This window comes from Melanerpes formicivorus, unplaced genomic scaffold (assembly GCF_026170545.1).
Source record: "Melanerpes formicivorus ecotype bairdi unplaced genomic scaffold, bMelFor1.0.p_v2 SCAF_432, whole genome shotgun sequence".
NCBI classification, from domain to species: domain Eukaryota; kingdom Metazoa; phylum Chordata; class Aves; order Piciformes; family Picidae; genus Melanerpes; species Melanerpes formicivorus.
In genome coordinates, this window is record NW_027142784.1 from 88,439 (window position 1) to 108,405 (window position 19,967).

General features: G+C 62.6%; 2 protein-coding genes across 4 annotated transcripts in view; one reads left to right on the forward strand and one right to left on the reverse strand.

Moving 5' to 3' along the window:
• Positions 1-4,844, forward strand: part of LOC137459867 (alpha-2-macroglobulin-like protein 1) — a 20,087-nt gene extending 15,243 nt beyond the window's left edge. Inside the window, exons 25-36 of one of the 3 annotated variants that reach the window (XM_068170580.1) lie at positions 175-256; positions 853-1,009; positions 1,147-1,221; positions 1,371-1,527; positions 1,643-1,860; positions 2,081-2,296; positions 2,376-2,500; positions 2,602-2,692; positions 2,867-2,935; positions 3,039-3,141; positions 3,625-3,666; positions 4,318-4,844. In XM_068170580.1, the coding sequence (XP_068026681.1) occupies positions 175-256; positions 853-1,009; positions 1,147-1,221; positions 1,371-1,527; positions 1,643-1,860; positions 2,081-2,296; positions 2,376-2,500; positions 2,602-2,692; positions 2,867-2,935; positions 3,039-3,141; positions 3,625-3,666; positions 4,318-4,433 (1,451 nt within the window). In that variant the 3' untranslated portion in view covers positions 4,434-4,844. Of the gene's footprint in view, positions 1-174; positions 257-852; positions 1,010-1,146; positions 1,222-1,370; positions 1,528-1,642; positions 1,861-2,080; positions 2,297-2,375; positions 2,501-2,601; positions 2,693-2,866; positions 2,936-3,038; positions 3,142-3,624; positions 3,667-4,075 lie in introns of all 3 variants that reach the window. The other 2 variants (XM_068170578.1, XM_068170579.1) reach the window with 2 other exon arrangements.
• Positions 4,657-19,793, reverse strand: FTSJ3 (FtsJ RNA 2'-O-methyltransferase 3). The gene is made up of 22 exons (XM_068170581.1): positions 19,683-19,793; positions 19,374-19,500; positions 19,153-19,258; positions 18,903-18,949; positions 18,536-18,615; positions 18,255-18,354; positions 17,891-18,085; positions 16,410-16,525; positions 14,378-14,482; positions 14,161-14,261; positions 14,000-14,080; positions 13,729-13,899; positions 13,062-13,197; positions 12,762-12,973; positions 12,540-12,660; positions 11,854-11,947; positions 9,497-9,647; positions 9,334-9,410; positions 9,106-9,212; positions 6,897-7,076; positions 6,708-6,802; positions 4,657-5,447 (listed from the first exon to the last, which is right to left on the reverse strand). The coding sequence occupies exons 2-22, from the start codon at positions 19,438-19,440 to the stop codon at positions 5,255-5,257; spliced, it is 2,535 nt and encodes an 844-aa protein (XP_068026682.1). The 5' UTR covers positions 19,441-19,500; positions 19,683-19,793; the 3' UTR covers positions 4,657-5,254.
• Positions 19,794-19,967: the final 174 nt, after the last annotated feature.

Sequence of the window (19,967 nt, forward strand, 5' to 3'; positions counted from 1 at the left end):
AGCCCCTGGTGCCCTCCCCTGCCCACTGCACTGCTGCTGGGGGACACTGACACAGACCCCCTCCCCGTTTTCACCCTGCCCCCCCAGGGTGGGTCTGGGCTCCAGGCTGCTCCAGGACCCCCCAGGGGTGTGAAGAGCACCAGGCACAGCCTCATGGCCACCTCCTCCCTGCAGGGTACCAGCAAGAGCTGCTCTACAAACACAGCGATGGCTCCTACAGTGCCTTTGGGAAGAGTGATGCAGAAGGCAACACCTGGTGAGGCCACACAGGGCTGGGGCAGTGGCATCCAGCTGTGGGACCCCCAGCACAAGAGAGATGTGAAGCTGGGTCCAGAGGAGGCCACAAATGCTCAGAGGGCTGGAGAACCTCTGCTGTGGGGACAGGCTGGGGCTGCTCAGCCTGGAGGAGAGAAGGCTCCAGGGAAACCTCAGAGCTGCATTTCAGTATCTGCAGGAGACCTACAGGCAGGCTGGGGAGGGACTGTTCAGGAGGGGCTGTGGGGGTAGGATGAGAGGCAATGGTTTGAAAGTGGAGCAGGGCAGAGTTAGGTTGGACATCAGGAGGAAGTTCTGCACAGGGAGGCTGGGGAGAGCCTGGCACAGGCTGCCCAGGGAGGTGGTCGAAACGGGAGACATTCAAGGTCAGACTCGACATAGCCCTGGGCAGCCTGCTCTGGTTGGAGCTGTCCCTGCTGAGTGCAGGGCGGGTGCACAAGATGCCCTTGGAGGTCCCTCCCAACCCAATACAATCCGTGAGTGCCACCAGAGACTGGCAGTGCCAGGCCTCCTCCTGCCACCAAGACACAGCCCGGCCCTGGTGTCCCAGCCCTCAGCCCTCTCTCTGGCTCGCAGGCTGACGGCTTTTGTCCTCAAGTCCTTCGGGCAAGCCCGAGCCTATGTGGCCATCGAGGAGCAGCACATCCGGGAGGCGCTGCGCTGGCTGCAGGAGCAGCAGCAGCCGGGGGGCTGCTTCCGCAGCGTGGGGAAGCTCTTCAACAACGCTCTGCAGGTGGGACAGCAGCGTGGGCTGGCACGTCAGGACACACACGTCCTGCAGCGGTCCCGGCGTGTCCCTGTGCTGCTGGCACGGCCCGGCACGGCCCGGCCCGGCCCGGCCAGACCCGTCTGCCGCTGTCCCCTCTGCAGGGCGGTGTGTCGGACGAGCTCTCGCTGTCAGCCTATGTCACTGCTGCCATGCTGGAGCTGGGGCTGCCTCCGACGGTGAGGATCATCCCCGCTGCCGGGGCAGGGAGTTTGGCCGATCCAGGCCACCTCCTAGCCCAGCTCCTAGTCCTGCTGGGCAGAACTGGGCTGAGCCCTGAGCCCTGCCCACGCCCCTGGGCTGGCTCCTGACTCCGCTGCCACGCCAGGACCCGGCGGTGAGCTTAGCCCTGCAGTGCCTGGAGGCCTCGCCCGCCGATGACCTCTACACTCAGGCGCTGCTCGCCTACGTCCTGGGGCTGGCAGGGCGCTGGGAGCAGCAGCAAGCCCGGCTGAAGAGCCTGGCCGAGCACAGCATCAGTGCAGGTAGCGCCCGGCACGGGCAGGGGCACCTCTGGGCAGTGCCCCCTCAGCTCTTGGGGAACCCCGGAGCGCGGGGGGGGGGGGGGGGGGGTCGAGCTCTCACCTGCTTCTCTCCCAGAGGGGCAGCTCCACTGGCAGAGGAAGGGGAAGGCTCTGCCCTTCCCGCAGGGCTCTTGGGCTGCTGCTGCCCCAGCAGAGGTGGAGATGACTGCTTACGTCCTCCTGGCCTACCTCACCCAGCCCCAGGTGTCCTCTGCCGACCTGGGCACCGCCTCCCGCATCGTCGGCTGGCTCAGCAGGCAGCAGAACCCCTACGGCGGCTTCGCCTCCACACAGGTACCGGCTCCGGGCTCCCCCGGGGCTGCTCCCCCCCGGAACCCCTCTCTGGAATACGGGGCGCCCCCAGCTCGGTGCCTCCCTAGCATCACAGAACGGTTTGGGTTGGAAGGGACCTTCCAGCTCACCCAGCTGCAGCCCCCTGCCGTGGGCAGGGACAGCTCCCAGCGGAGCGAGGCTGCGGGAGGTCGCATCCAGCCCGGCCCTTCTGCACGCCCAGGACACCGTGGTGGCCCTGCAAGCCCTGGCCAAGTATGCTGCCCTGACCTACGGTGAGAACGGGGACTTCGTGGTGACAGTGACGTCCCCGACGGGCAGCACGCAGCGCTTCGAGCTGCACAACAGCACCAGGCTGCTGCTGCAGCGGGCGGCTCTGCGCCAGCTGCCAGGGACCTACGGGGTGCGAGCCCGCGGGCAGGGCTGTGCCCTGCTGCAGGTGGGTAGGGCCCGGGGCGCCCATCCCTGTCCCCACGCGGTACCCGCTCGGCGGCCCTGAGCCTGCTGTGTCCCCCCAGGTGACCCTCAGGTACAACGTGCCACCCCCCCCCGGCGCGGGGCCCTTCGACCTCCGCGTGGAGACAAAGCCCAGGACCTGCAAGGGGGATGCCCGCGGCCGCTTCCGCCTGCTCCTGCGGGCACGGTAGGGGCTGGGGCCGCCCCCTGGACTCGGGGTGGGGGGGCTGCGAGCAGCTCAGAAGGGAAGGTAGAGTCCAAACCCACCCTGGGGCTCTGCCCTCGCAGGTACACCGGGGAGCGTCCCACCACCAACATGGCTGTGATTGAGGCCAGGCTGCCCTCTGGCTACATCCCAGACAAGACGTCAGTGGCGGAGGTGAGGAAGCTCCACTGCTCCCGAGCCCCCTCTGCCCTGCCAGGGCACCCAGCCTGCCCCAAGTCCCTGCCCCTCGGGGGCAGCAGGACGCGGAGGGGCAGCTGCTCAGGGTGCTGGCCCTGCTTGGGGCACCCAGCGAGCAGCTGTAGCCCATCCTGAGCTGTGTCCCTGCAGCTGAAGAAGCAGAGGCTGGTGAAGAAGGTGGAGGTGCAGCCTGAGCAGGTGACCATTTACCTGGACCAGGTGAGATGGGGCACAGGGAGAGCAGCAGGACCCTGCCTGCTGGGGCATGGGGCTGCTTCCCCAGCACTGCTACTTGCACCTCACCCTTGGGTGACCTCCACAGCTAACACAGGAGGAGGAGATCTTCACCTTCGTTGCCAAGCAGGATGTCCCAGTGATGAACCTGCAGCCGGCCACCGTGACACTGTATGACTACTATGAGACAGGTGAGACCCACCGGGGGCAGTGAGGCAGACTGGGGGCAGGTGAGGCCCACTGGGGGCAGGTGAGACCCACTGGTCTGGGCCCCTGGCCCTGCTGCCACCCCGTTGCTCAGAGGGTGTCAGGCTGAGCTGCCAGTTGGCACTGATTAGGTTTGTGTCCTCAGTGGGAGCAGATCACCCTGAGCCCCTTGCTCACCCTCCCTCCCTCAGCCCCTTGCTCACCCAACATTCAGTATTCCTAAGGTTGGAAGGGACCTCAAAGATCATCGAGTCCAACCTGTCACCACAGACCTCATGACTAGAGTAGGGAGGACACTACTGCCCACTGCAGGCTTAGAACTCGTGACCTTCCCATTAAGGGTCTGATGCTCTACCAAGTGAGCCACCTACTGCTGCATAGCCACCTACTGCTGCATCCTCCTTCCCTCAGCCCCTTGCTCACCATCCTTCCCCTCAGCCCCTTGCTCACCATCCTTCCCCTCACAGGTGACCGTGTGGATGTTGCCTACAGTGCTCCTTGCAGCTCAGGTAGGGGCTGAGCCTGGCAGGGCAGAGGGGACACTCCCCCTTCCCCCCCAGCTGGGGTCTTGGCAGGGACCTATCGACCCTGAAAGGCCATTCTGGGCTCTGAGCCCCTGGTCCCAGGAGGAGGGCAGCAGGTGGGGGTGGAAGAGCTCAGCCAAGACCCTGGGGTCCTGGATGGGGTTTGGGGCCTCTTGGGGGATGAGACACCGAGCTCCCAGGGATGGAGCTCCCTTGGGGGGCAGGGGAGAGTCAGGGGTGGCTGAGGGGCAGAGGGGCTCCTCTGACTCCCACATCTCATTCTGGAGAGGCTGATGGGGAGGAGCAGGGACACTTCTGGCACAGCCTGAAGCCTTGCAGCTGGGCCACCAAGGACTGGCACAACCAAAGGTCTCTGCTCCTGCTCTGGCCACAGCTCTGACCCTCCACAGGGGCAGAAGATGTCCTGGAGATACGCTCAGGACTTTCAGAAGGGCAGAGCCAGATCCCAACACAACCAGAGGGGCAGAGCTCGGTGCCAGCACCAACGGGAGGGGAGAGCTCGGTGCCAGCACCAACGGGAGGGCAGGGCTCCGACGGGGCTGCAGGAAGAGCAGGCTGGATTGGGCAGTGGCCCCCTCGCCCCTCCCGAGGGTAGCCAGCGCCCCCTTCCCCCAGAGGAGATCTCGACGCGAGGAGCCAGCGAGGGCCGCGTGTTCTGGAACTGGCCACCTCCTCATCTGCTCAGGAACAGAGGCACCCTGAAGCCAGCAGTGCCACAGCCCCAGGCCTGATTCAGACCCACGGCCAGAGGTCCTCCTGTGCTGCCAGCCCCTGCCAGGGACGTTGGGCTTTGGCTGAGCAGCCAAGGGCTGGCTTCACAAGGACCCCCTCGCTGCATCTCCTCCTTCCTGGCACCAGGGAACTCTGGGGCACCAGGTCAGGCCTCTGCACACCCCAGAGCACTGGAATAGGACCAAGAGGTCCTGCCAGTCCCACTGTCCCTTCCCCAGCAGGTCCCCACCACCACTCACCCCTCCTGCTCTCCCTGGGGGTCATGGTGCCACCCTGGCCCCCTCTCCAGCCCCAACATGGTGCCCCTGTCACCAAGAGGGGCCTGGGGACACCTCCACAATGCCAGCACTCATTGATGCAGAGCAGCCTGCTTCCTCCATGGCTCTGAATAAATCATTGGCTCAAGCACATTTCTTCTCTTGGTCTTTCTTGGTCTTTTCCTCAGCACCCACCTGGGCTCGGGGCTCACCGTCCCGAGATCCTGGTGCCAAATGCAGCCCAGGGAGCTGCCCCCTGAGCCACCACCTCCCTGGGAACGGCCATGTGGAGGTTTGTATGTCCTCAGCAGGGCAAGAGCCTCTCAGCAGTGGTGAGGAACTTGGAGGTGCAGCCACACAGCCGGCAGAGAGGAGGCCACCCAAACCCTCCCTGCCTCAGCGGCGGGCAGGAGGCAAAGTCACCATCAAGGCACAGAGCGAGGCCGAGTCACAGCCCTGGCCCTGAGGGCCGCTCCTGAGGTCCCAGCGAGAGGGCAGGAGGCCTCAGCCCCAGAGAGCAGGCCTGCCCTGTGCCCCAGGCTGAGGCTGGGGCTGGAGGAGCATCACTTGTGGCGCTTCCTCCTGTGCTGCTCCTTGCGCTGCTGCGCCCGCACGTCCTTCTTCAGCCGGCTGTCCACCACCTTGAACTGCCCCTTGACGCCCGGGGGGCGGCGCACCCGGCGTCCCACCCCCTTCTTGGCCACCAGGTAGGTCACCTGCCTCTTCTCCTTGGCCAGCCCAGCCTTCTTGTAGATGCTGTGGGGGAAGGGGAAGAGGTGAGCTGCACCCCGGGGCAGGGCGAGGGGCGGCGCGGGGCTGGCCAACAGCTCCTCTGTGCGCCACAGCAGGGGGAGCTGCCCCGGGGGGCTTGGGCCCAAACCAAGGTCAGAGTGGGGAAAACCACAGTGACAAGGAATGGATGGCACCAGGGTGGGGGAGGGCGAGGGGCAATGGATATCAGCTCCAGCACAGGAGGCTCCAGCTCAGCATGAGGAGGAACTTCTGCACTGTGAGGCTCCCAGAGGCCTGGAGCAGGCTGCCCAGAGAGGTTGTGGAGTCTCCTGCTCTGGAGCCTTCCCAGCCCTGCCTGGATGTGCTCCTGTGGGACCTGGGCTGGATTCTCTGCTCCTGCTCTGGCAGAGGGTTTGGACTCGATGATCTCCAGAGGTCCCTTCCAACCACTCACATCCTGTGAGCCTAAGAGTCCTCCAGGAGCTTGGCTCTGGGATGTATCCAAAGGCCATTGGTGGATCCCAGCACTCCCCTGGGCCTCAAGGTAGGGCTCCCTTGCTTGCTTGGCCACCCCCCTGACTACCCTTTGCCATCCCTGCTGAGACACATGCAGCTATCCCCACGCTGTGGCTGCAGGCTCAAGGCAGCAGAGAAGCAGAGTTGTTTTGGTTGGAAGAGACCATCAAGGTCATTGATTCCGACCCTGAACCCACCACTGCCAGGGCACCACTCGCCCATGGCCCTCAGCACCACATCTCCATGGCTCTGAAACCCCCTTCCAGGCATGGGGACTCCACTTCTGCCCTGGGCAGCCTGGGCCAGTGCCTGAGAACCCTTTTAGGCTAAAGTTGTTCCTCATGGCCAACCTAAACCTCCCCTTGCACAACTTGAGGCCATTTCCTCTTGCCCTGTTGCTTGTTCCTAGGGAGCAGAGCCCAACCCCCAGCTGGCTCCAGCCTCCTTTCAGGGAGGTATAGAGAGCAATGAGGTCTCCCTTAGCCTCCTTCTCCCCATACTAAACCCCCCCCCCCCCTCCCCCCCCCAGCTCCCTGCTCCTCCCCAGCCCTGCTCTCCAGACCCTTCCCCAGCTTGGTTGCCCTTTCCCTGGCCCTGCTCCAATGTCCTCCTTGGAGCGAGGAGCCCAAAACTGACCCCAGGATTCTCACTGCAGCCTCTCCAGTGGGACAATCACTTCCCTGCTGCTGCTGGCCACACTCTTGCTGACCCAGGCCCTGAGCCAGCCCAGGACAGAGGCTGAGGAGCACCTCAGCTCCCCTCACTCACCGCCGCAGCTGAGCCACCTTCTCCCTCTCCGAGATGTCCACCGTGTTCACCACCGACTCCGCCTTCTTCTTCATCTGCTCCATCTTCTTCAGCATCTGCGGGGACAAAGAGGGGGGGGAAGGGCTGGAGCACCTGGGATGGGAGGAAGGAGGGTGGGGGGCAAACAGAGGGCCTGCCTGTGCTGCTCACCCTCCTCTTCTTGCGGGCCTTGGCCTCGGCCACCTTCTTGATGGGGCGGGCGTTGATCTCGCGCCAGCGCTGCCGGTAGGCCTCCACCGTCTGCTTGTCCACAGGCAGCTGCTTGCAGCGGTGCCGCTTCTCCTCCTCCGTGAACCACTCGGGCAGCTCCCCCTCCTCCTCGTTGTAGGAGTACCTGGGGGCAGGCAGCAGCTCTGCCTGAGCGGCGAGGACCTGAGGACCCCCCCCCGCAGCAGGCGCCCGCCGGCCCCCCGCCGCCAGCCGCGCCGGGAAGGCTGGGCAGGAGCAGCGGGGCCAGGGAGGGCCTCAGAGATCATCTGCTGTGACCTCCATGATGAGGGCAGGGATGCCTCTCAGCCCAGACCTGGCTGCCCAAGGCCTCATCCAGCCTGGCCTTGAACACCTACTCAGCTCTGGTGAGACCCCACCTGGAGTCCTGCCTCCAGTTCTGGAGCCCCTATGGCAAGAGGGATCTGGAGGGGCTGGAAGGTGTCCAGAGCAGGGCCAGGAGGAGGAGCAGAGGGCTGGAGCTGCTCTGCTGTGAGGACAGACTGAAGGAGTTGGGGCTGTTCAGGCTGCAGAAGAGAAGGCTCTGAGGTGACCTCATTGTGGCCTTCCAGGATCTGCAGGGGGCTCCAAGAAGGCTGGGGAGGGACTGCTCAGGCTCTCAGGCAGTGCTAGGACTAGGGGGAATGGAATGAAGCTGGAGGTGGGGAGATTGAGGCTGGAGGGGAGGAGGAAGTTCTTCCCCATGAGAGTGGTGAAGCCCTGGAATGGGTTGTGCAGGGAGGTGGTTGAGGCCCCAGCCCTGGAGGTGTTTAAGGCCAGGCTGGCTGAGGCTGTGGCCAGGCTGATCTAGTGTGGGGTGTCCCTGCCCATGGCAGGGGGGTTGGCACTGGCTGCTCCTTGTGGTCCCTTCCAACCCTGACTGATACTAGGATACTGTGATACTATGATACCTCCAGGAAGGAGGCAGCCACAATCTCCCTGGGCAGCCTGTTCCAGTCTCACCACCCTGGGACTGAAGAACTTCTTCCTCAGCTCCAGTCCAACCCTGCTCTGCCTCAGCTGCAAACCATTCCCCCTGGGCCTGGCTCCAGACCCCCTCAGGAAAAGTCTCTCTCCAGAGACACATCCAAAGATCCTGTGATGAATTGGAGCCCTGGCACCATGCCAGTTCTCTCCACCTACCATTTAGCTAACACTCTGCTCTCCAAGGCCTGTGAGCCTCCAAGGTGCCTGTGAGCACCACAGAGTGGCTCAGGTTGGAAGAGGCCTCAGAGATGGTTTACTCCAACCTCCCCACCATGGGCAGGGACAGCTCTCAGCCACACACAGCTGCTCAGGGCCTACTTGAGTCTGGCTTTGAGCAACCCCAGGGAGGAGGCAGCCACAACCTCCTTGGGCAGCCTGTTCCAGTCTCACCACCCTGGGACTGAAAAACTTCTCCCTCAGCTCCAGCCTAACCCTGCTCTGCCTCAGCTCCAAGCCATTCCCCCTGGGCCTGGCTCCAGACACCCTCAGGAAAGTCTCTCTGCAGCCTTCCTGCAGGATCCCTTCAGCTCCTGGCAGGCAGCTCTGAGGTCCCCCTGGAGCCTTCTCCTCTGCAGGCTGCACAGCCCCAGCTCCCTCAGCCTGTGCTCCCAGCAGAGCTGCTCCAGCCCTTGGAGCACCTCTGTGGCCTCCTCTGGCCTCACTCCAGCAGCTCTGTGTCCTCCTTCTGCTGGGAACCCCAGACCTGGAGGCAGGATTGGAGGTGAGGTCTGAGCAGGGCAGAGGTCAGGGGCAGAATCCCCTCTCCTGCCCTGCTGCCCACCCTGCTCTGGCTGCAGCCCAGCACACAGCTGCCTGCAGGGCTGCAGGAGGCCACTGCTGGCTCCTGGGGAGCTGCTCACCCCCAAGACTCTTTCTTCAGGGCTGCTCTCAACCCACTCTGCATCCAGCTTGGATTTGTGCCTGGATTTGTCCTGACCTTGCCCTGTGGCTTGCTGCACCTCCTGCAGCTGGCACTGGCCACTTCTCAAGCCTGCTGAGATCCATCTGGATGCCAGCCCTGCCCTCCAGCCAGTCCACAGCACGCAGCTTGGTGTCATCACCACACCTGCTGATCCTTAAGCTCCCTTCCCCCCCTGGCACTCTGGGAGCCTTTCTGCTTCTGGGAGGCAGAATGCTGCTGCCCCTCCAGCAGGCAGAGCTGCAGGTACCTGTTGAAGGAGTCATCAATCAGGTCCCTCCTGGCCTTTTTGGAGGTGGCGATGACGGAGCCCAGCGCCAGGCCCTCTGCGTCCAGGACTCGAGCCCTCTTCACTGCAGGGACAGGGACACAGCTTGGGCCACCTGCAAGCAGCCTGCCAGCCAGCAGCTCTGCCAGCCCCTGAGGGCACTGCCTGAGCCTGCCCCTTGTCCCCAGGAAGGGGACTCCACTCACCTGGGTCCACGATGGGCACCACCTCGAAGCCGCAGGGCTCCACACGGCCTCGCTTCGGCCTCGCTGGGACCAGCGACCTGTGGAGAGCAGCGGTCAGGGTTCAGCCCTCCAGCACTGAGGAGCTGAGGGAGAGCATCCAGACCTCTGTCCCCTCAGCCCTCACCTCTCCTCATCACTGCTGCTGCTGCTGTCATCATCGCTGCTCTGCTCCTCCTGCGCCTCACCGGGGGTGGGTTCGGTGTCTGCAGCGGCTGGGGGCTCAGCTGGACCTTCCTCCTGGGCTTCCTTCTGCTGCCCTTTCCTCCTGGCTTTGTCTGGGGAACAGGAACCACTGGGTGAAGAAAGGGCTGAGGGAGACTCTGCTGCAGGTCATTACCCCAGAGACTCAGCTTCCTGAGATGAACCTCATGAGGTTCAGTGAGGCCAAGGGCAAGGTCCTGCAGCTGGGCATCTCCTGCCCTCAGTGCAGAGTGTGGGATGAAGGGTGGAGAGCAGCAGCTGGGCTGTGGGGGCAGGCTGGGGGCTGTCACAGCATCATCACAGTGTCACCAAGGTTGGAAGAGACCTCGAGGATCATCGAGTCCAACCTCTCACCACAGACCTCATGACTAACCCATGGCTCCAAGTGCCACATCCAATCCCCTCTGGAACACCTCCAGGGATGGGGACTCCATCACCTCCCTGGGCAGCACATCCCAGTGGCCAATCTCTCTTGCTGGGAAGAACTTTCTCCTCCCCTCCAACCTAAACCTCCCCTGGCACAGCTTGAGACTGTGTCCTCTTGTTCTGCTGCTGCTTGCCTGGCAGAAGAGACCAACCCCCACCTGGCTCCAACCTCCCTGCAGGGAGCTGCAGAGAGCAAGAAGGTCTCCCCTGAGCCTCCTCTTCTCCAGGCTAAGCAACCCCAGCTCCCTCAGCCTCTCCTCCCAGGCTGTGCTCCAGACCCCTCCCCAGCTTTCTTGCCCTTCTCTGGACACCTTCCAGCAGCTCAACCTCTTTCCTAACCTGAGGAGCCCAGAACTGGACACAGGACTCCAGGTGTGGCCTCAGCAGTGCTGAGCACAGGGCACAAGGACTTCCCTGCTCCTGCTGGCCACACTCTGCCTGCTGCAGGCCAGGATGCCCTTGGCCTTCTTGGCCACCTGGGCACACTGGTGGCTCATGTTTAGGCAGCTGTCAATCAGCACCCCCAGGTCTCTCTATGCCTGGCAGCTCTCAGCCACTCTGACCCCAGCCTGTAGCTCTGCCTGGGGTTGCTGTGGCCAAAGTGCAGCACCTGGCACTTGGACTTGTTGAATGCCATCCTGTTGGCCTCTGCCCATCTGTCCAGTCGGTCGAGGTCCCTCTGCAGAGCCCTTCTGCCCTCTCACTGACCAACATCTGCTCCCAGCTTGGTGTCAGCTGCAAACTCACTGCTGACTGACTCCATCCCCTCCTCCAGATCATCAATGAAGATGTTAAAGAGCACAGGGCCCAGCACTGCTCCCTGGGGCACACCACTGGGGCCTGGCTGCCAGCTGGCTGTGGCACCATTCACCACCACTCTCTGGGCTCAGCCTCCAGCCAGTTCCTAACCCAGCTCAGAGAGCTGCTGTCCCAGCCAGGGGCTGACAGCTTGGCCAGGAGTTTGCTGTGGGGTTTGGTGTCAAAGGCCTTGCTGAGGTCCAGGCAGACCACATCCACAGCCTGCCCCACAGCCACCAGGCATCACCTGGGCATGGAAGGAGATCAGGTTGGAGAGGCAGGATCTGCCCTTCCTGAATCCATGCTGGCTGGACCTGAGCCCTTGGCCATCCTTCAGGTGCAGTTATTGCCCCCAGGATAATCTGCTCCATCACTTTCCCTGGCACTGAGGTCAGGCTGCCAGGCCTGGAGCTTCCAGGTTCCTCCATCCGACCCTTCTTGTGGATGGAGACCACCTTGGCCAGGTTCAGTCACCTGGGACCTCTCCAGTGAGCCAGGACTGGAGGGAAATGAGGGAGAGTGGCTTGGCAGCTCATCTGCCAGCTCTCTCAGCACTCTGGGATGGATCCCATCCGGTCCAGTCTGGAGAAGACTGTGGAGACCTTACAGTGGCCTTGCAGTACTTCAGAGGGGCCTACAGGAAAGATGGACAGGGACTCATGACCAGGGAGTGTGGTGATAGGGCAGGGGGGGACGGTTCCAGATTCAGAGAGAGGAGACTTAGACTAAAGGAAAAATTGCTCCCCAGGAGGGTGAGGAGACTCTGGCACAGGTTGCCCAGAGAAGTTGTGGCTGTCCCCTCCCTGGAGGTGTTCCAGGCCAGGCTGGATGAGGCCTTGAGCAAGCTGGGGGCTGGGGGGAGGTGTCCCAGCCCATGGCAGGGGGTTGGAGCTGGCTGAGCTTTCAGGTCCCTTCCAGTGCCCCACCAATGCCAGCTCTGTACCTGTGTGATGCCACAGGCTGGAGACAGCCCCTGGAGCCCTCACAGCTGCATCCCATCATGGGCCCTGGGGCTGTCCCTGTGCCCCCAAGCCCCACAGGGCAGCCCCCACTGACCTCTCTGAGTCTCTCTCTGCTTCTCAGCCAGCAGCTGTGACTGCCCCAGCTCCAGGTCCTCATCTGCATCATCCTCGATGCCAGCAAAGGCCTCCTGGGGATGAAGAGCAGTGGTCAGGGAATGTGGGGCAGAGCTGAGCTCTGGGGCAGGGGATGTGGGGCAGAACACACAGGGCAGAGCTGAGCTGTGGTTCAGGGGACAGAGGGCAAAGCTGAGCTGTGGGGCAGGGGACAGAGGGCAGAGCTGAGCTGTGGGGCAGGGGACAGAGGGCAGAGCTGAGCTGTGGGGCAGGGGACAGAGGGCAGAGCTGAGCTGTGGGGCAGGGGAACACAGGGCAGAGCTGTGGGGCAGGGGAACACAGGGCAGAGCTGTGGGGCAGGGGGACACAGGGCAGAGCTGAGCTGTGGGGCAGGGGGACACAGGGCAGAGCTGAGCTGTGGGGCAGAGCTGAGCTGTGGGGCAGAACACACAGGGCAGAGGTGAGCTGTGGTTCAGGGGACAGAGAGCAGAGCTGAGCTGTGGGGCAGGGGACAGAGGGCAGAGCTGAGCTGTGGGGCAGGGGACGTGGGGCAGAGCTGAGCTCTGGGGCAGGAGATGTGGGGCAGAGCTGAGCTGTGGGGCAGGGGACGTGGGGCAGAGCTGGGGAGCTGAGGGCTGCCCTGTGACTGCTGCCCAGGGCTCTCACCTTCCCAAACCACATGCTGGCCTGCCGCTCCTCCAGCACTGACTTCTCCTCCAGAGGCACCAGCAGGGGATTCTCTTCTTTCTCTTCTTCCTCCTCCTCTTGCTTCTGCTTGAACTTCCCACTGTGACAAAGAGCAGCAGGATCAGAGCTCCCCAGCCAGGAGGGGGTGTGCTCACTGCTGGCTTCTGGGCCTGCTCCAGGGAAGCCTCTCCTGGCCCTCACCTCCTGGCCCCCTGCTCTCGCCTCTCCCGCTCCAGCCGGCGCTGTCGGGCCTCTATCTCCACCAGCTCCTCTGGGTCCAGCTCACTGGCCAGGGACACATCATCCTCCTCCTCTTTCTCATCATCTGAGATGTAAATGTCATCCTCCCCAGGCCCCATCTCCAGCAGGGCATCAGCTGAAGCCATGTCCCCCCGGGTCACCTCGTTCAGCAGCTGCAAGGCGAGAGAGAGGAGTCAGGAGCTGCAGCCTGCCCCTGGCCCAGCCCCAGAGGCTCTGGGAGCCTCCTCCTGCCCCACACACCGGGGTCCTCTGGATGGTCCTGAGGGAGAACATGCTGGTGTCGCCATCCTCAGCAATGGAGACGCCAGGCAGGTCCATCTTCAGCTCCACACGCTCCCGCTGCTTCCGCTGCTCCTTCAGGAGCTTCTTCTTCTTCCTGCAGGAGGCAGCAGTGGGATGAGACTCCCCTCTCCCTCCCCCAACCCCCCCACACACACATCCCAGAGGCTCATCCCTCCTCACAGCAGTGCCCCATCTCCCTCAGCAGCGCTGCTGCCCCCCTGGGAGGGGTCCCCTCAGCTGGGACAACTGCTTCACCTGCCTGGAGGAGCAGAGGGCCCCAGCCCCACAAAGCCCTCTCGCTGTGGCCACAGGTTGTGACACCAGCACCTCTGTGTCCCCATGGCTGAAGCCCCCCAGGGCTCTGCTGGCCCTCTGCTTCCTCACCTCTCCTGTGAGACCTGAATCATAGCACCAATAAGGTTGGAAATGACCTCAGAGCCCACCAACTCCAAGCTGTCTCCCAACCCCTCCTGACAGCTGAACCCTGGCTCCCAGTGCCACATCCAATCCCCTCCTGAACCCCTCCAGGGATGGGGACTCCACCACCCCGCTGGGCAGCACATTCCAACAGCTAACAACTCCCTCTGGGAAGAACTTCCTCCTCACCTCCAGCCTAAACCTTTACCTCTTTAATTCTGCCAGTTCCTTGGCCTTCATCTCTGCCAAGGCCAGCTCCACCTCCTCCTCTTCCTCTTTCGCCTCCTCATCGGCTGCAGCGTTTGGCGACGACTTCTTCTCCCCCTTCTTCTTCTTCTCCTCCTCCTCTCTGCCTTCCTCCTCTTCACCTGAGCTCAGGCTGCCAAGAGGAAGGAGCTCAGACTGCTCTCCCTGGTCTGCCCAGGCCCACCCCCCCCGCCCCCTGCTGGCACCCAGGGGCAGCCCTGAGCGAGCCCTACTTGATGTCCAGCTCCTTCGCCTGCTCCTTCAGCTTCTTGGCCAGGAAACGCCGCAGCTTGGTCCTCCAGTTCAGCAGGGCCCTGTGCAGGCAGGCAGGGTGTCAGCCAGCCCCCAGCCCCACCCTGAGCCCCTGGCCCCCTGGCCCAGGGCCCCCCAGCACCTGAGCTCCTTGCGGCCCAGCACGCGGATGTCCTTGCAGCACTGCCGCAGCTCCTCGCTGCTGGAGCTGTGCCTCTCCAGCTCGCCGTCCCCCAGCGTGATCTGCAGGGGGCAGAGGCAGAGGGCTCAGCCCCCAGCTCCTGCCCTGCCAGCCTCTGTGCTCCTGAGACACCAAGCCCCCCCCCCCCCCCCCCCCCAGCCTGGCTCCAGGTGCTCACCTCGCTGGCCTTGGAGAGGAAGTCCACAGGGTTGGGAGCCTTGAGGAAGTCCATCAGGGTGAAGCGGTGGTAGAGAGTGGTGTCACCATCTGCATAGCCTTCTGCCTGCAGGAGGAAGCAGCTGTGTGAGACACAGGAGGGCACAAAAGCAGCTGCAACCAGCTCTAAGAGGAGGAGTGATGGCATGGGGCCTGTCCTGCTGCAATGGCCACCTCAGCATGCCCACCGAGGGACCAGGGCAGGCTGCCAGCCCCACGAGGTCTCCCAGGCCCACCCCAGGCCCAGAGAGGTGCCAGGGATCAAGGCCTGTCAAGTTCTTCACAGAAGAGTTCTTCTTCACAGAGAGTGAAGAGAAGTTCTTCCCAGCAAGAGAGATTGGCCACTGGAATGTGCTGCCCAGGGAGGTGGCGATGTCCCCATCCCTGGAGGTGTTTAGGAAGAGCCTGGATGAGGCCCTTGGTGCCATGGTTGAGTTGATCAGATGGTGCTGGGGGAGAGGTTGGACTGGATGAGGTCTGAGTTCTTTTCCAACCTTATTGATTCTATGAATTCCCATGCCCAGCTGAGGCCACCTGAGGTCTAAAATCTCTTAGAGGGTAGAGAGGCTCTGCAGAGGAACCCTGCCAGGCTGGGCAGATGGGCAGAGGCCAAGGGCAGGAGACTGAACACATCCAAGTGCCAGGGGCTGCACTTTGGCCACAACAACCCCAGGCAGTGCTGCAGGCTGGGGGCAGAGTGGCTGAGAGCAGCCAGGCAGAGAGGGACCTGGGGGTGCTGGGGGACAGCAGCTGAACAGGAGGCAGCAGTGTGCTCAGGGGGCCAAGAAGGCCAAGGGCATCCTGGCCTGCAGCAGGAAGAGTGTGGCCAGCAGGAGCAGGGAAGTCCTTGTGCCCTGTGCTCAGCACTGCTGAGGCCACACCTGGAGTCCTGTGTCCAGTTCTGGGCTCCTCAGGTTAGGAAAGAGGTTGAGCTGCTGGAAGGTGTCCAGAGAAGGGCAAGAAAGCTGGGGAGGGGTCTGGAGCACAGCCCTGGGAGGAGAGGCTGAGGGAGCTGGGGTTGCTTAGCCTGGAGAAGAGGAGGCTCAGGGAAGACCTTCTTGCTCTCTGCAACTCCCTGCAGGGAGGTTGGAGCCAGGTAGGGGTTGGGCTCTTCTGCCAGGCAAGCAGCAGCAGAACAAGAGGACACAGTCTCAAGCTGTGCCAGTGGAGATTTAGGCTGGAGGTGAGAAAGAAATGCTTCCCAGCAAGAGAGATTGGCCACTGGGATGTGCTGCCCAGGGAGGTGGTGGAGTCCCCATCCCTGGAGATGTTTAGGAAGAGCCTGGATAAGGCCCTTGGTGCCATGGTTGAGTTGTCAGGAGGTGTTGGGTGATAAGTTGGACTTGATGATCTATGAGGTCTTTTCCAACCTGGTTGGCTCTGCTCTGCTCCACCACAGACACACATCCAGCAGCCAGCCACTGTAGGGAGGGTTTCACCAACCCACCCCCAGCCTCCCAACTTGTGTCACCACTTCACACAGATTCACAGAGTGACCTCTGGAGCTCATCCAGCCCAACCCCCCTGCCAGAGCAGGGTCACCCAGAGCAGCTCTGGGTTGTCCCCAGAGCAGGAGACTCCACAACCTCTCTGGGCAGCCTGCTCCAGGCCTCCAGCAGCCTCACAGTGAAGAAGTTTTCCCCTCTGTTCCCATGGCAGCTCCTCTGCTCCAGCTGGCACCCAGTGCCCCTGCTGCTGTCCTTGGCCATCCCTGAGCAGAGCCTGGCTCCATCCTCCCCACACTGCCCTGCACAGCTTTATCAACAGGATTGAGAGCACCCCTCAGGCTCCTCTGCTCCAAGCTAAAGAGCCCCAGGGCTCCCTCAGCCCTTCCCCACCACAGTGCCACCTCCTAAGGCTGGAATCCTCTCCCAGAAAGGCTTTTTCACCCCTTCACATCCCCAGGCCCTACTTTTCCTGACCAACATTGACCATTTCAACCTCTTTGGCCCCAATCCCCAGGCCCAGTCCTGTGCATTTGGCCTTCCTCCTACCTTGGGCTTCTTCTTGCTGATCAGCTCACTGACAGACTTAGCCTGGACCTCCACCTCCTTGAAAGCATATTTTGGGTCAAAGAACTTGCTGTCAATTTTGTCTGGAGCCTGGTAACCTAGGATGAAAGAACTCAGAGGGGTGAGTGGATTCTTCCCTCATCCCCTGGGCTGAAGGATTCAGAGCTGGAATGGATTGTTCCCTGATCCCCTGGGCTGAAGGATTCAGAGCTGGAATGGATTGTTCCCTGATCCCCTGGGCTGAAGGATTCAGAGCTGGAATGGATTGTTCCCTGATCCCCTGGGATGAAGGATTCAGAGCTGGAATGGATTGTTCCCTGATCACCTGGGATGAAGGGATCAGAGCTGGGAGTGGATTGTTCCCTGATCCCCTGGGATGAAGGAATCAGGGCTAGGAGTGGATTGTTCCCTGATCCCCTGGGATGAAGGGATCAGAGCTGGGAGTGGATTGTTCCCTGATCCCCTGGGATGAAGGGATCAGAGCTGGGAGTGGATTGTTCCCTGATCCTCTGGGATGAAGGGATCAGAGTTGGGAGTGGATTGTTCCCTGATCCCCTGGGCTGAAGGGATCAGAGCTGGGAGTGGATTGTTCCCTGATCCCCTGGGCTGAAGGAATCAGAGCTGGGAGTGGATTGTTCCCTGATCCCCTGGGCTGAAGGAATCAGAGCTGGGAGAGGATTGTTCCCTGACCCCTGGGATGAAGGAATCAGAGCTGGAATGGATTGTTCCCTGATCCCCTGGGATGAAGGAATCAGAGCTGGGAGTGGATTGTTCCCTGGTCCCCTGGGCTGAAGGAATCAGGGCTAGGAGTGGATTGTTTCCTGGTCCCCTGGGATGAAGGGATCAGAGCTGGGAGTGGATTGTTCCCTGATCCCCTGGGATGAAGGAATCAGAGTTGGGAGAGGATTGTTCCCTGGTCCCCTGGGATGAAGGAATCAGGGCTAGGAGTGGATTGTTTCCTGATCCTCTGGGAGGAAGGGATCAGAGCTGGGAGTGGATTGTTCCCTGACCCCTGGGATGAAGGGATCAGAGCTGGGAGTGAATTGTTCCCTGACCCCTGGGCTGAAGGAATCAGGGCTAGGAGTGGATTGTTCCCTGATCCTCTGGGAGGAAGGGATCAGAGCTGGGAGTGGATTGTTCCCTGATCCCCTGGGATGAAGGAATCAGAGCTGGGAGTGGATTCTTCCCTGATCCCCTGGGATGAAGGAATCAGAGCTGGGAGTGGATTCTTCCCTGATCCCCTGGGATGAAGAACTCAGAGCTGGGAGTGGATTCTTCCCTGATCCCCTGGGATGAAGGGATCAGAGTTGGGAGTGGATTGCTCCCTGGTCCCCTGGGCTGAAGGAATCAGAGCTGGGAGTGGATTGCTCCCTGATCCCCTGGGCTGAAAGAATCAGAGCTGGGAGTAGATTGCTTCCATGCCCACCCCAGGAGCTGCAGGTCTCCCCCTCCGTGCTGCTCACCCTGGCACACCACGAAGATCTCGGCAGACTCGTTGCGGGAGGCCTGGGGCTTGGTGGCTTGGACCTTCTGGAAGAGCTGCTGGAAGATCCAGAGCAGGGGCTGATAGTCCCTGGAGCGGAACACCTTGGTGATGAACCAGCCTCCTTTGCACAGGAACTCACAGGCCAGCTTCAGGGCCATCAGGGTCAGGTTGGCTGGGGAGAAGCAGAGACGCAGTCAGCAGCTGCCACCACCCTCACGCCGCCCAGCTGCTTAGGCTACAGGGCACAGCCCTGCCCCTCTGCCCTGCAGGGGGGAGGAGTGCCTGCCCTTGGACCCCTCCAGACCACAGCAGGACCCCTGCCAAGCCCAGGCAGGCCTCACCCTGGGAATAGGCATCGTGCACCCAGCTGGCTCCCACGTTGGGAGCTCCGTCGTTCAGCACCACGTCCACCTTCCAGGTCTGCAGCTCCTTGCGCAGGGCCTGAGGGGTGGGGAGAGGAAGTTGTTCCCCCAGAACCTCTGCAAGAGTCACCAGGCAGCACCCCCAGGTCCACAGCAGCTCAGCTCAGCCTCCTGCCTGCGTGCCAGCCAAGGGGGACAGGGGGATGCCCACCCCCATGGCAGACAGCCCTGGTCAGGGGGTGAGGGTGGCAGGGTCATACCTGGCGACACTTCTCAGTGGTGATGTCCTCCTGCAGGGTCACCACATTGGGAATGGGCTTGATGGGGACCAGGTCCACCCCTGGTGGGAGGAAGAAACATGAGCACCACAACCCCAATCTGGCTGCAGGTGTCCCTGCTGGCTGGGAGTTGGACCAGATGACCTTCGAGGGTCCCTTCCAACCCAGTGCACTCTGTGATTCTGTGACTCCCCCAAACCTGGGCTCCAGCCCATCCCATGTGGCCTCCCCAACCACCCTCTCTTCCTGCCAGGATCCCCGGCTCCAGATCCCCTTCCTCTGGCAACTCCAGAGACTGCAGTAGAGATCCCCTGTCCCTCATCTGCTCCTGCTGTGCCCCATCACTCACCAATGATCAAGCTGGAAACTGGCATGAATTTGGAAGCCACTTGCAACCTAGACAGGACAGAGAGGAACAAGGCTGCAGCAGGATCCCAGCAGAGCCCTTCAGGCCTGAACTGTGCTGCTGGGGGTTTGGGGTAATCACTGGCATTAAGAACAGACACAGAGCAACAGGGACCACACAAGCAACCCTGTTACAGTGTCCCAGAGCGGGGCTGGGGCAGGGGGCCGGGGCGCGGGGCCCTGACCCCACTCACCAGCCGCCAGGGGCCGCGCAGAGGTCCAGCAGGGCCCGAGCCTTCTGCAGGAACTGGAACTTCCTATTGAGCTGGAGAAGCTTGAAGGAGGAGCGGGAGCGAAAGCCTGCAGGAAGGAGAGCCACGGGTTACAGAATCCCGGGGGTACAGAGGAGCGGGCGTACCGGTTAGCAGGGCTGCAGCCAGCCCCGTCCCATGGGCAGGGGGCTGCAGCCCCTCACCTGTCTCCTTGGCCAGGTGGTAGAACTTGTCCCTCCGGCTCTTCCCCAGTTTGCTTTTCTTGCCCATGGTGGCGCCGGGCGGGACCCTCCGCGGGGTGGCGACCTGCTGTCAGCCGCCGGCAGGGACCTGCGGGAAACAGAGCGGGGGAGCTGGGGACGGCGGAACGACCTCCGCAGAGGAACGCCGGTGTCTCCTCGGCGATCCCCCCCCTGCCCAGCCTGCCGCGGCCCCACGTCACCCCAGGGCCTCTCGCCACTTCCCCGAAGCGCACCCCGGCCGCGCTGAGCCCCGGCAGCTTCCCGGCTTACCCCGGCACGGGGCTCCCTCAGCCCGGGCACTCCGCTCTCCCCTTCTCCGCACACACGACCCCGAGCCCGGTACCGGCGCCGCCGCCGCGTGCCCACACCGCCTTCCCGGCGCGCCCCACGAGATCCGTTCCACTTCCGCTTCCGCTCCCTGTCGCTCTTGCCGCCATGTTGGGGGTGGCGAGTCCCCGTTGCGGCGGCCAGGCCGGTTGCAGGGGATGAAAGAAGGGGGAAAGACAAGGAACTCCCCTCATAAGAGAGTCTAAGACCTTTCCTTGTATTTTCGGT